This window comes from Salmo trutta, chromosome 24, assembly GCF_901001165.1.
Source record: "Salmo trutta chromosome 24, fSalTru1.1, whole genome shotgun sequence".
Taxonomy (NCBI): Eukaryota; Metazoa; Chordata; class Actinopteri; order Salmoniformes; family Salmonidae; genus Salmo; species Salmo trutta.
The window spans coordinates 26288655-26301665 of NC_042980.1; the positions used below are offsets into that span (position 1 = coordinate 26288655).

The 13011-nt window shown below is 44.5% G+C and overlaps 1 protein-coding gene across 1 annotated transcript in view; it reads right to left on the bottom strand.

Moving 5' to 3' along the window:
- LOC115160992 (titin) overlaps window positions 1-13011 on the bottom strand; it is a 179609-nt gene that overhangs the window by 14252 nt on the left and 152346 nt on the right. The window contains exons 186-200 of the mRNA XM_029711620.1: window positions 12694-12990; window positions 12297-12590; window positions 11822-12121; window positions 11428-11730; window positions 10948-11253; window positions 9073-10839; window positions 8570-8863; window positions 8153-8434; window positions 7736-8035; window positions 5558-7624; window positions 5159-5461; window positions 4735-5046; window positions 4310-4600; window positions 475-774; window positions 60-365 (exon numbers count right to left, since the gene is read on the bottom strand). Of these exons, the coding sequence (XP_029567480.1) occupies window positions 60-365; window positions 475-774; window positions 4310-4600; window positions 4735-5046; window positions 5159-5461; window positions 5558-7624; window positions 7736-8035; window positions 8153-8434; window positions 8570-8863; window positions 9073-10839; window positions 10948-11253; window positions 11428-11730; window positions 11822-12121; window positions 12297-12590; window positions 12694-12990 (7722 nt within the window). The remainder of the gene's footprint in view (window positions 1-59; window positions 366-474; window positions 775-4309; window positions 4601-4734; window positions 5047-5158; window positions 5462-5557; window positions 7625-7735; window positions 8036-8152; window positions 8435-8569; window positions 8864-9072; window positions 10840-10947; window positions 11254-11427; window positions 11731-11821; window positions 12122-12296; window positions 12591-12693; window positions 12991-13011) is intronic.

Here is a 13011-nt window from a genome sequence, read left to right on the forward strand (position 1 = left end):
ATAAAGATGGACCTCATATGGTTACTAAAATCTAAGACTATGACTTTTTGATCACGTACATGTTGGCTCTCTACAGTAGGCATACTGAGAGGCTTCACTGGGCTGGCTGTTTCCAGCTGTATTCACAGCTGTAACACGGAACTGGTAGTCACTGCCTTCCAGCAAACCAGAGATCTTCAGGCGGATGTCATAGATGGTAAAGGTCTTATTGACCCTGGTCCATCTGGAACTGCTCTTCTCACGTTTGTCCACCAGGTAATTCTTGATCTCACTTCCACCATCACTTTCAGGTTTCATCCATTCAATGATGACGTGCTCCTTTCCTACAGCCGTGACTTCTGGTGCTCCAGGTTGTGATGGGACAGCTGCAATGATAAAGGAAAATAAAACATGTTTAATAAGGTTTGGGCTTTGAATAAGACAAAAATTGTATTGCATCTATTAAAATGACATGGCCACTGAATGCATGCTTACTGTATGCGTTTCTGGCGATGACAGGATCGGACTCCAAGGGCACACCAGGTCCGAACTTGTTTACTCCTCTGACACGGAAGACGTACTCGTTGTTCTTGATCAGTTTGGAGCTGACACAGGACAGAGTCTTGCACTCGGTCTCCATGATCACCCAGTTGAGTCTGCTGGTCTCACGTCTATCAACAATGTAATGAGTGACAAGATCTCCACCGTCCTCCAGGGGGATCTTCCAAGACACAGTGCACTTCTCATCTGTCACCCTGGTGATTGTGACCTTTTCCTCAGGAGGCCCTGGTGTATCTGGAATTACAGTGAAACATCAAATGGTGTTATTATAACAGTGGAGGCTCTTCAGAGGAGGAAGGGGAGGACCATCCTCCACAGTGAATTTCATAAAAATGTAATTGTGAAACAAGAAAAAAAGTTATCCTTTTTAGATAAAACTATACTATACTAAATATATTCACGTCACCAAATAATTGACTAAAACACACTGTTTTGCAATGAAGGTCTACAGTAGCCTCAACAGCACTCGGTATGGTAGCACCATGGTATAGCCGGAGGACAGCTAGTTTCCGTCCTCCTCTGGGTACATTGACTTAGGAGGCTCATGGTTCTCACCCCCTTCTGTAGACTTACACAGTAATTATGCCAACTTCCGGAGGACGTCCTCTAACCTATCAGAGCTCTCGCAGCAAGAACTGACGTGATTCATCCAATCAAAGGATCAGAGAATGAATCTAGTACTGAAAGCATAAGCTACAGCTAGCTAGCACTGCAGTGCATAAAATGTGGTGAGTAGTTGACTCAAAGAGAGAGAAAGACAATAGTTTAACAGTTTTGAACACAACAATTTCTTCAAAAATGAAGGAGAAGCAAGAGAGAGAAAGAGAGAGAGCTAGCTGTGCCACTAGGCATTCTGGGTTCGAGTCCAGGCTCTGTCGCAGCCGGCTGTGACCGGGAGACTCATGGGGCGGCGCACAATTGGCCCAGCGTCGTCCTATTTAGGGGAGGGTTTGACTGGCAGTGATGTCCTTGTCCCATCGCGCACTAGTGACTCCTGTGGCAGGCCGGGCGCAGTGCACGCTGACACAGTTGCAAGGTGTACGGTATTTCTTCCGACACATTGGTGCGGCTGGCTTCCGGCTTAAGTGGGCATTGTGTCAAGAAGCAGTGCGGCTTGGTTGGGTTGTGTTTCGGAGGACGCACGGCTCTCGACCTTCGCCTCTCCCGAGTCCGTACGGGGGTTGCAGCGATGAGACAAGACTGTAACTACCAATTGGATACCCCAAAATTGTGGAGAAAAAGGTAAAAAAAGAATACAAAAAAAGAAAGAGAGAGAGCTATGTGTATATATTTATATATATATATATATATATTTCTTTTTTCACTTTCATTTACTTAGCTAGCGAATGTTCTCTCTGCTACCGCACGGCAAGCGGTACCGGAGCGCCAAGTCTAGGTCCAAGAGGCTTCTAAACAGCTTCTACCCCCAAGCCAAAAGACTCCTGAGTATCTAATCAAATGGTTACCCAGACTATTCGCATTGCTCCCCCTCCACTTTACACCGCTGCTACTCTCTGTTGTTATCTATGCATAGTCACTTTAATAACTCTACCTACATGTACATATTACCTCAACTAACCGGTGCCAGAGTGCGTAGATGCAAGAAGGAATTATAGCTAAACTATCAAAGTGATCATGTATGTGGCTGCTATGAAAGTTAACTGTGTTTGCGTGTGATCAGGGGTGTAGTCATTCAGCCGATTCTTAAATGGGAGCAAACAGAACAAAATGGGGATAAACATGCAGTGAGGGAAAAAAGTATTTGATACCCTGCTGATTTTGTACGTTTGCCCACTGACAAAGAAATGATCAGTCTATAATTTTAATGGTAGGTTTATTTGAACAGTGAGAGACAGAATAACAACAAAAAAATCCAGAAAAACGCATGTCAAAAATGTTATAAATTGATTTGCATTTTAATGAGGGAAATAAGTATTTGACCCCATCTCAATCAGAAAGATTTCTGGCTCCCAGGTGTCTTTTATACAGGTAACGAGCTGAGATTAGGAGCACACTCTTAAAGGGAGTGCTCCTAATCTCAGCTTGTTACCTGTATAAAAGACACCTGTCCACAGAAGCAATCAATCAATCAGATTCCAAACTCTCCACCAAGACCAAAGAGCTCTCCAAGGATGTCAGGGACAAGATTGTAGACCTACACAAGGCTGGAATGGGCTACAAGTCCATCGCCAAGCAGCTTGGTGAGAAGGTGACAACAGTTGGTGCGATTATTTGCAAATGGAAGAAACACAAAAGAACTGTCAATCTCCCTCGGCCTGGGGCTCCATGCAAGATCGCACCTCATGGAGTTGCAATGATCATGAGAACGGTGAGGAATCAGCCCAGAACTACACGGGAGGATCTTGTCAATGATCTCAAGGCAGCTGGGACCATAGTCACCAAGAAAACAATTGGTAACACACTACGCCGTGAAGGACTGAAATCCTGCAGCACCCGCAAGGTCCCCCTGCTCAAGAAAGCACATCTACATGCCTGTCTGATATTTGCCAATGAACATCTGAATGATTCAAATGACAACTGGGTGAAAGTGTTGTGGTCAGATGAGACCAAAATCGAGCTCTTTGGCATCAACTCAACTCCCCATGTTTGGACGAGGAGGAATGCTGCCTATGACCTCAAGAACACCATCCCCACCGTCAAACATGGAGGTGGAAACATTATGCTTTGGGGGTGTTTTTCTCCTAAGGGGACAGGACAACTTCACCGCATCAAAGGGACGATGGACGGGGCCATGTACCGTCAAATCTTGGGTGAGAACCTCCTTCCCTCAGCCAGGGCATTGAAAATGGGTCGTGGATGGGTATTCCAGCATGACAATGACCCAAAACACACGGCCAAGGCAACAAAGGAGTGGCACAAGAAGAAGCACATTAAGGTCCTGGAGTGGCCTATCCAGTCTCCAGACCTTAATCACATAGAAAATCTGTGGCGGGAGCTGAAGGTTCGAGTTGCCAAATGTCAGCCTTGAAACCTTAATGACTTGGAGAAGATCTGCAAAGAGGAGTGGGACAAAATCCCTCCTGAGATGTGTGCAAACCTGGTGGCCAACTACAACAAACGTCTGACCTCTGTGATTGCCAACAAGGGTTCTGCCACCAAGTACTAAGTCATGTTTTGCAGAGGGGTCAAATACTTATTTGCCTCATTAAAATGCAAATCAATTTATAAAATTTTTGACATGCGTTTTCTGGATTTTTTTGTTGTTATTCTGTTTCTCACTGTTCAAATAAACCTACCATTAAAATTATAGACTGATCATTTCTTTGTCAGTGGGCAAACGTACAAAATCAGCAGGGGATCAAATACTTTTTCCCTCACTGTACCTGAACTCTCGTTTGCAACTATTGGACTAATGATTACACCCTAGATCAGCTAGATGCAGGGAAGAGTGTTCAAGGCAGTATTGAATGTGTAACTGTCTGTCACCTGGATTACTCAAATTTCTCTCAACCTGTGCACCTATGTTGTAAACTTCCATTCATAGGCTACGTTGTAGCAATCTCATGATGGGTATAGGGAAAATGAGCTAGGTGAATGGAATATGAATGAGAGTCATCCAACATGCTGTAATAGAAATACAGTAAGACCATGCTCATTTAAAAAAATCATTGTCCTCCCTCATCTTAAACGGCACCAACCACCACTGTATTATAGTAATAGTCAGTGTGAAAATACATTTACTTGAAAACTATTTTGTTTCCATGTCATTGCAAGTGTATATGTCTTTGTATCTACTTCATGTTCTTACCGAGTACTTTAACGTTGACAGACGCTGTCTTGGTTCCACTGGCGTTCTTCACGGTCAGAACGTATCTTCCTGTGTCGTTTCTGTTGCAGGACTTGATGATGGCCATGGCTCTTGAACTGGTGTATGTCAGGGAGTATTTCTCTCCCAGCTCCAGCACCTTGTCACCCTTGGCCCACCATACTATGGGTTCGGGTTTACCACCAATTACACCATCAAGGACCAGGTCTGATCCAGCCCGGATAGTGACATGCTCTCCAACAAGAGAGCTGTCAAGTTCAGCCTTGGGAGGAGCTATAAGACAAAAATAAAATATAAATTATAAAATAATACATATATATTAATATATAAATATGTGTATATATATATATACATATGCATAAACTTGATAGTAACGTAACAAACAGTATCTAACAGTAGTATCTTACTGTATTCGTCCTTGCAGGTGATCGGTCCTGTTGTTTCAGATGGTGCACTGTGAACTCCGGCTCCATTTTTGGCAATGACACGGAATTCAAAGATTTCTGCTTCACCCAGTCCTCCAACTGTGAAGTGAGTCTCTGTGATGGTGGTGTAGTTACATTTCAACCAGCGGGCATTATCCCACTCATCATCACTCCATGGCTTGCGCTCAACGATGTATCCGACAATCTTGCTGCCACCATCATTGAATGGTATACCCCAAGCAATAGTTACTGAGGACCTTGTGACATCAGTCACCTCAGGTTTACCAGGAGGATCTACATGGAGACAAAATGAGAATGTACAATCAGTGCAAAGGTCAACGGTCAACATGGAACATTCCAGAGAGTCCAAATATTTCGAAAAATGTCCTTTGAATGTTGCACTTACCGACTGGGTTCAAAGCCACTACTGGTCTTGAGGCCTCACTGGCTTTGCTGAGACCAGAAATATTCATAGCATAAACTCTGAACTGGTACTCCAGGCCTTCAATGAGACTAGAGACTTTGTATTGGGTATCCAGGCATGGAAGCTTGTTCTCCCTGACCCAAAGAATGGTGTTTCTCTCCTTCTTCTCTATCCAGTATCCAGTCACCTTACTGCCGCCATCAGCGTATGGCAGATCCCACTTGATGCCAATAGCCGTAGCAGATACTGACACCATATCTGGGCGAGTTGGTGGACTTGGTGGAACTGATATTGAGAATAAGACGAAACAATTAATTATTAGTGTCTTCACATTTTCAAACCATTAAAGCAAATGTAAATTGATTTTACACATGAACTTACCAAATGGATGCTCAATGACAACAGCTGAAGACTCAATGGACTTGCTCACGCCATACTTGCTCTCAGCAGAGACACGGAAGGTGTACTCCATGTATTTGGTCAGATGGCTTACTTTGATCGTGGTGCGTTTACAACTTGAATTCACCACTTGCCAGGATGTAGATCCAGATTCACGTTTCTCAACAATGTAGTTGTCGATATCTGTTCCACCGTCATCTTCTGGTGCTGTCCAAGCCAATGAGCAGCCCTCTGATGACACTTCAGAGATTTCAATGGGTCCTACTGGTGGAGTGGGTCTTCCAACAACGTTGACAGTAACAGCAAATGTCTTCAGTCCGGCGGCATTGTCCAGAGTGAGGTAGTATTTTCCACTATCTCCTCTCTTGCTGTCTTTTACCACCAGGGTGGTCCTTTCTGTAGTAGTCTTGATGATCACTCTATCAGTCTCTTTTAGCTTCATCTCCTCCAGTTTCCAGGTGGCCTTTGGAGCTGGTCTGCCACTGATGGGGATATCAATGGTGAATGCATTGTGAGTCTTGCATGTGATGAGCTGGTTATTTATGCCACTGAGATCTGCTGTGGGCTCAATCTTGGGCTCCTTGATGACAACGGATGCTAAGGCATCTCTTGGGACACTGATACCAGCCTCATTGATAGCCTTGATGCGGAAGTCATATTCTGTGTTCTCAATCAAGCCGTCAATGACTAACTTTAGGTGTTTGGTTTGACCGACAACAATCCAGCGATCAGAGCCCTTTGCTTTGGCCTCAGCAATGTAACCTGTGATGCGGCTGCCACCGTCATGTTCAGGTTTCAGCCAGGCCAAGATAGCAGTGGAATTAGTAGTGTCAATGACGTCAAGACTCTTGGGTGGAGCAGGGACCTCAGTTGCGGTAATCGGTTCAGTCATCTCACAGGGTTCTCCCCTGCCATACGTATTTTCAGCGATGACTCTGAACAGGTAAGGTACACCTATTTCTAGGTTGGTCATTCTGATCATTTGGCGTGAGGATTTTTCGCTGACTGACTTCCAGCTGAGACGACTAGCCTCACGCTTTTCTACGATGTAGTGCTGAATACGGGCTCCGCCGTCGTTGGCTGGAGCGTCCCACAGCATTGTCAGAGCTCCCCTGGTCACATCCTTGAAGCTGATAGCTCCTGGAGGTCCAGGTGTATCAAGCACCTTCACGGTCAATGTGATAGATTTGCGGCCTCCGTTGTTCTCAAGCAACAAGGTGTATTTTCCAGAGTCAAATCTGGTACAGCTCTCAATGGTCAAGGTACTGTATGTGTCAGTTGTGTTGACATCTGCCATAACACCAAGTTCTCCACCTGTCTTGGTCCATGTAGCCAGCGGAGCTGGTTTACCACAGAAGGCAATATGAAGAGTGACGGTGGCCCCGTTCTTCACAACGTGTGTCTGTTTGAAGTCTGCATCAAGGGTGATTTCTGGTGATGTCAGTCTATCAACAGCTTGCACTGGATTAGGAACTGCACATGCTTCTCCTTTTCCAGACCCATTCACTGCACGCACACGGAACCTATATTCCTCACCAGCCGTTAAACCTTTAGCGGTGTATGTTGTGTTGATGCAAGTTGCTCTATTGACTTGGTGCCATTCATTAAGGCTTGCCTTGCACATCTCAATGACGTAGCCAATGATCTCCATACCACCGTCAAACACAGGCTTGATCCATTCCAGGGTGACAGACGACTTTGTGGAGTCGGTGACCTTCACCAGAGAAGGAGCACTTGGTGCGCTTGTAGGCTCTCTGCACTTGAAGAGTCTTGATGTGCTGCTTGCTGGTCCGATTCCGGCACCGTTTTCAGCCATGACACGGAATTCATATTCATTACCTTCGTTCAGGTGTGTCACTCTGTGTCTGAGCTCAGTGATTGGCCTCTTGGATGAAACCTTCACCCATTGCAAGCTCTTCTTCTCACGTCTCTCCAGGATGTAGTGCTTGATCTCATTTCCACCATCTGATCTGGGTCTTGTCCAGCCTACTGTGATGGTGTCTCCAGTCACATTTGTGGCGTCTGGTGTTCCTGGGGCTTCTGGAACGGCTGTGAAACAAAACATTTGTTTGTTTTAGTTAAACATAATAATTGAAGTTAATAACAAATAATTATATGTGTCAGTCATCTCTTTAGATCTTGTTGTTTGATGGAACTTACTGAATTGCATCTGTGCAATGAATGGATCAGAGTCGAGAGGACGTCCAACTCCGAACTTATTGACAGCAGAGATACGGAACTGGTACTCGTTGCCCTTGATCAGCTTGGTGGCGTTGAATGAACAAGCTTCACACTTGCTTGTCATCATTGCCCAGGAGATCCTAGATGTTTCTCTCTTTTCCACTGTATAACAGAGGATTGCAGCACATCCATCGTTCTCTGGGGGGTTCCACCAGACAGTTGCCTTTTCTGCAGTGATACCAGTGAAACGCACTGGTCCCTCAGGTGGTCCAGGGGTATCTAAAGAAAGCATACATTGTTAATGGTAAGCATGAATCCACCCCCTTGTTGTTAAATCAACTGCATCACAATTTGAGAGAAAATAAATCATGTAACTCTATTTATCTATAAACCAACCTGAGACTCTGATGTTGATACTCTCTGTCTTTGTTCCAGAGCTGTTCTTGGCTTCCACCATGTACACTCCGCGATGGTTGCGATCAGCATCTCTGATGAACAGGTGGCTGGAGCCGATGTTAGTGGTAATATCAATCAACATCATCTTGTCAATCTCTTTACCATCCTTGTACCATATGACCTGAGGCACTGGTCGACCCGTGATACTACAGTTTAGTTTGATGTTTTCGCCAGCCTTGTACACAAGAGCAGTGTCGGCTCTGAACTCAATGTCGGGAGAAACTAAACAGAGAGAGACACAAAAACATGACATTAATGATAAATGTAATCACATAGAGACAAACTTAGATAGCCAGACAAAATAAACAGGTTATATAATGTACAGTATAATGTATATTTAATATAATGTATAATTACCACTTTCATCTTTGGTCATGACATAGCCCGATGACTGTGAGGGTGGACTGACTGTACCGACAGCATTTCTGGCAATCACTCTGAATTCATAGCGATCACCAGCAGAAAGTCCGGTGATGGTGAATTGCAAATCACTTATGTCGGTGAAGTTGCATCTCAACCATTTGCCTCTACCTTGACGTCTCTCCACACTGTATGCCACAATCTTAAATCCTCCATCTTTCTTGGGTATATCCCATTTGAGAGTGACAGTATCTCTTGTGACATCAATGACGTTAGGCGTACCAGGTGGATCTAGGGGGGAAAGGAAAGGTCAGGTTGCTGAAGTAGTGTATGTTCATAAAGTATGTATGTTCATGATAGCAGACTGTTCATTGAGGAAAAAACAACAAGGTAACACTTTATTGTAGTCCCCGTTATGTATGCATTCATAAAGCCGTTATAACAGCTACACAAGACATTATTACATCTGTCATAGACAGTCATAAATATTTTGTACTCACCAACTGGGGAGATTGCGAGGGCATGTTTGCTCTGTTCACTGACGGGACTCAGGCCAGCATTATTCTCTGCATAGACTCTGAAGGAATACTCCAGTCCTTCAATCAACTGAATGATTCTGTAGTCACGGGCAGAGATGATGCTGGAATTTACTTTAGTCCACAGCAGGCTGTTTCTGTCCTTCTTCTCAACATGGTAGCCGGTGATTGGTGAGCCGCCATCAAAGCTGGGTGCTTCCCATTGGATAGTCATGCCGTCACTGGTAACGTTGTATGTGACTGGTTTTCCTGGTGCACCTGGTGGCATGTACTGGTGTTGGGCGATCACGTCTGGTGAATTCAAAGGATCGCTCACTCCGTATTTGTTCTCTGCACGTACTCTAAACTGGTACTCTGTGCCCTTGACCAGGTTGGGTATCTTGAACGTTGTCCTCACCACACTGGAGCAAACCATCTTCCAATTAGCCTGGGCCGTCTCTCGTTTCTCCACACTGTAGCAAGTGATGTCTCCACCTCCATTGTCCTGTGGTTCATCCCAAGATATAATGATGCCCTGTGCTTTGACCTCATCAAATCGGACCGGTCCAACTGGCACAGAGGGGGGTCCGAGAGTGATCACATTGACGTCAAAGAAGTTCTTGATAAGCTTGTTGTTCAGAACCAATGTGTATAGGCCTGCATTCTCTTTCTTTGCGCTTCTGACTGTTATAGACACTTTGTTGTCTGTTTCACGGAAGCGAATCTGTTCACTTTCTTTCAAAGGAATGTTTTCCTTCATCCATCCAACAGATGGCTTTGGTTTACCCTTAAATGGCATCTCAATATGGATGTTTTGACCGACACGAACAAAGAGTTCGCCATTTGGATAATCTATCATGTTGGCCTCAGGTGGAATAATGAACTCCTTTACTGTTATGGGCCCAATCTGAGAGAAGTCACTGATGCCCTTCTCATTCTTAGAAAACACTCTAAAGTTCACAACAGAATTTTCCTTCTGGTTTTTAACTTCACATGTGCAACGCTTGCATGTTGTAGCAACAGTCCAGGTTTCTTCCTCTTTAGTTTTCGTCTCAATGACATAGTCTGAAATGTGGCTACCTCCATCATGGTCAGGCTTGGTCCAGTGAAGAGTCACTGATGTATTAGTAGCGTCTGTCATGACCAGCTCTTTGACTGGTCCGGGGGTCTCAGTGGCCCTGACTGGCTCTGCAGTCTCACATGTATCACCAGTACCATGCTCATTCTCAGCAGACACTCTGAAGAAGTAGGCAATTTCATCTGACAGACCGTCGATCTTGTATGATGTGTTGGGGCACTCTGATGACACGACTGTATACGCTCTGTTGTTAGCGTCTTTCTTCTCCACAATGTAGTTGGTGATTGGGGAACCACCATCGATCAGAGGAGCTTCCCAGCTCAGGGTCAACTTGCCTCTGGTGACATTCTTGATGATCAGTTTTTGGCAAGTGGATGGGGTGTCAAGAACCTTGACAGACACAGTGATGAACTTGGACTCGCCAACACCGTTCTCAATCTCCAAGTAGTATTTGCCGCAGTCGTCACGGGTGACCTTTGGAATGACAAGAACTGTTGTACGTTCTGTGCTGGTGATAGTGTATCTTGCATCGCTGGCCATGTTCTTGTCATGTCTTCTCCATGTGCAGTTTGGTGCAGGTCTGCCCTTCAGTGGAATAAACACCTCAATATCCCTTCCTGCCTTGGCGGTGTATTGAGTCGTCATGGGAACATCCAAATCAAGATCAGCCTCCTCTGTTAGACGGATAGGAAAGATAGAAAAATAGGTAAGAGATTTGGTACTAGTGCAATAAGTACAATGTTAACATATTAATAGAATGTTGTGAATATTTGAAGACGAACCAAGAATATCCTTGGATTGAACAGGCTGGTACATCTCGATTGGTTGACTGGGTCCCAGAGAGTTGACAGCAGATACACGGAAGAAGTAATAGGTTCCTGGTTTCAGGTGATTCACAACATACTCTGTTGTCCTCACTTCTCCATTGTGGCTGATGACAGCCCATTCCCTTTCTTCAGAGGTCATCTGCTCAACGATGTAGCTGGTGATCTCGCTGCCACCATCATACACTGGCGCCACCCAGCCTAGGGTGATGGATGTTTTGGTGGAGTCGACCACTCTGAGTTTGGTTGGTTCACCTGGTGGGTCTAAAATTAAGAAAAAATACATTGTCAAATGTAAGAGAAATGTAATGAACAAGTAGTAGAGGAAACATGAAACATGCTATGTTCTGACTGTAAGTTGCTGTGGATAAGAGTGTCTGCCAAATAACCCAAATGTAAATGTTATGTTCCAGGATGGCAATGAGGAGAATAACATACCAACTGCATCAGCAGCTTTGAAGAGGTCAGACTCTTCGGAGTATGGACCAGCTCCAGCCTTATTGACAGCACATACACGATATTGATAGTCCTTTCCAGTGAGCAGGTTGCTGACTTTCTGTCTTGTATCACGAATGGTGTTTTTGATAACCTTGAACCAACACAAGCTTGTCTTCTCTCGTTTTTCCAGGTAATATCCATCAATGTCACTTCCGCCATCAATTCCAGGTCTTTCCCATACCACCGTCATTGAGGAGTGTGTGATCATGGTGACTTGAGGCTTGGAAGGTTGACTTGGAGGAACTGCAAAAAAAAATATGCATGTTAGATCACATTGGGACCGAAATACAATATGTTCAGGTAGCTGGAAAGATGTTGCTTGTTTTATCCTTACCAAATGCATTCTTTGCTTCTACGGGTTCAGATTCCAGTGGGTCTCCAACTCCATATTTGTTCACACCTCGGACTCTGAAGATGTACTCATTGCCTTTGATCAGTCTTGGGACATTCACAATACATTCCGCCCAATTCTCAGAGATAATGGACCATTGAATTCTGCTGGCCTCCCGTTTCTCCACAATGTAGTGGGTTACCATTGCGCCACCCTCGTCCTCAGGAGGATCCCACATTATGGTGATACTGTTAGCAGTGACCTTCTTGAGCTGAATCTCGCCAGGTGGTGGTCCTGGTTTATCTAATAATGACAAAACATTTGAAGAACACTATGTCACTTTGCACATTCATTGTTTTGGTTATTTGCTAATTAGAGATACGTTTGTATTGAGTAACTTTCCATATGATTTTCGATACTGTGCCAACAGTGTAGACATATAGGTACCAAAATAAAAATGATAAGGAGCAATATGTACCAAGAATTTGTACTCTGACGTAGGCATATGCTGAGCCCAAAGAGTTTTTGAGCCTCATCTCATATGTTCCAGAGTTGAGACGTGTGGTATCCCTGATGATAAGAGTGGAACTATCAGCAGCATTCTTCTGTACCAGCTGAGCCTGGGCACCGGACTCAAGTTCCTTTCTGTCCTTGTACCACTCAATTGTCGGTGCTGGTTTGGCAATGATTCCAAATCTAAGCTCGACAGTGGTTCCAGCTTTGTGTTTCACAACCTCGCGATATTCATCAGGAATTTCAATCTCAGGGGCACCTATGATATAACACATAAGATGCATTACATTAACTATTAGTTCAATGGAATGTTCAATGCAATGTTCAATTCCTACTTTTATCATATTTGGAACATAACCCACCATATGTATCCACACAAGTTGCAGGGCCTGCAATGATGGATGGATTGCTAATTGATCCAACTGCATTCTTTGCCATGACTCTGAATTCATAGGTCTCATCCTGAGTAAGTCCTGTCACAGTATAATGTGTGTCAGAAACATTGGTCAAGTTAGCCTTCGTCCATCTGTCCTTCTGGCCCTCTTTCTTCTCAATCAGGTATCCTGTGATCTTGCTACCGCCATCATAATTGGGCTTCTGCCATGCGATGCTGATGGAAGTCTTCGTGATGTCAGTGATCCTGACATTGGTTGGAGGCTCTGCAAAAAAACAGATGTGAA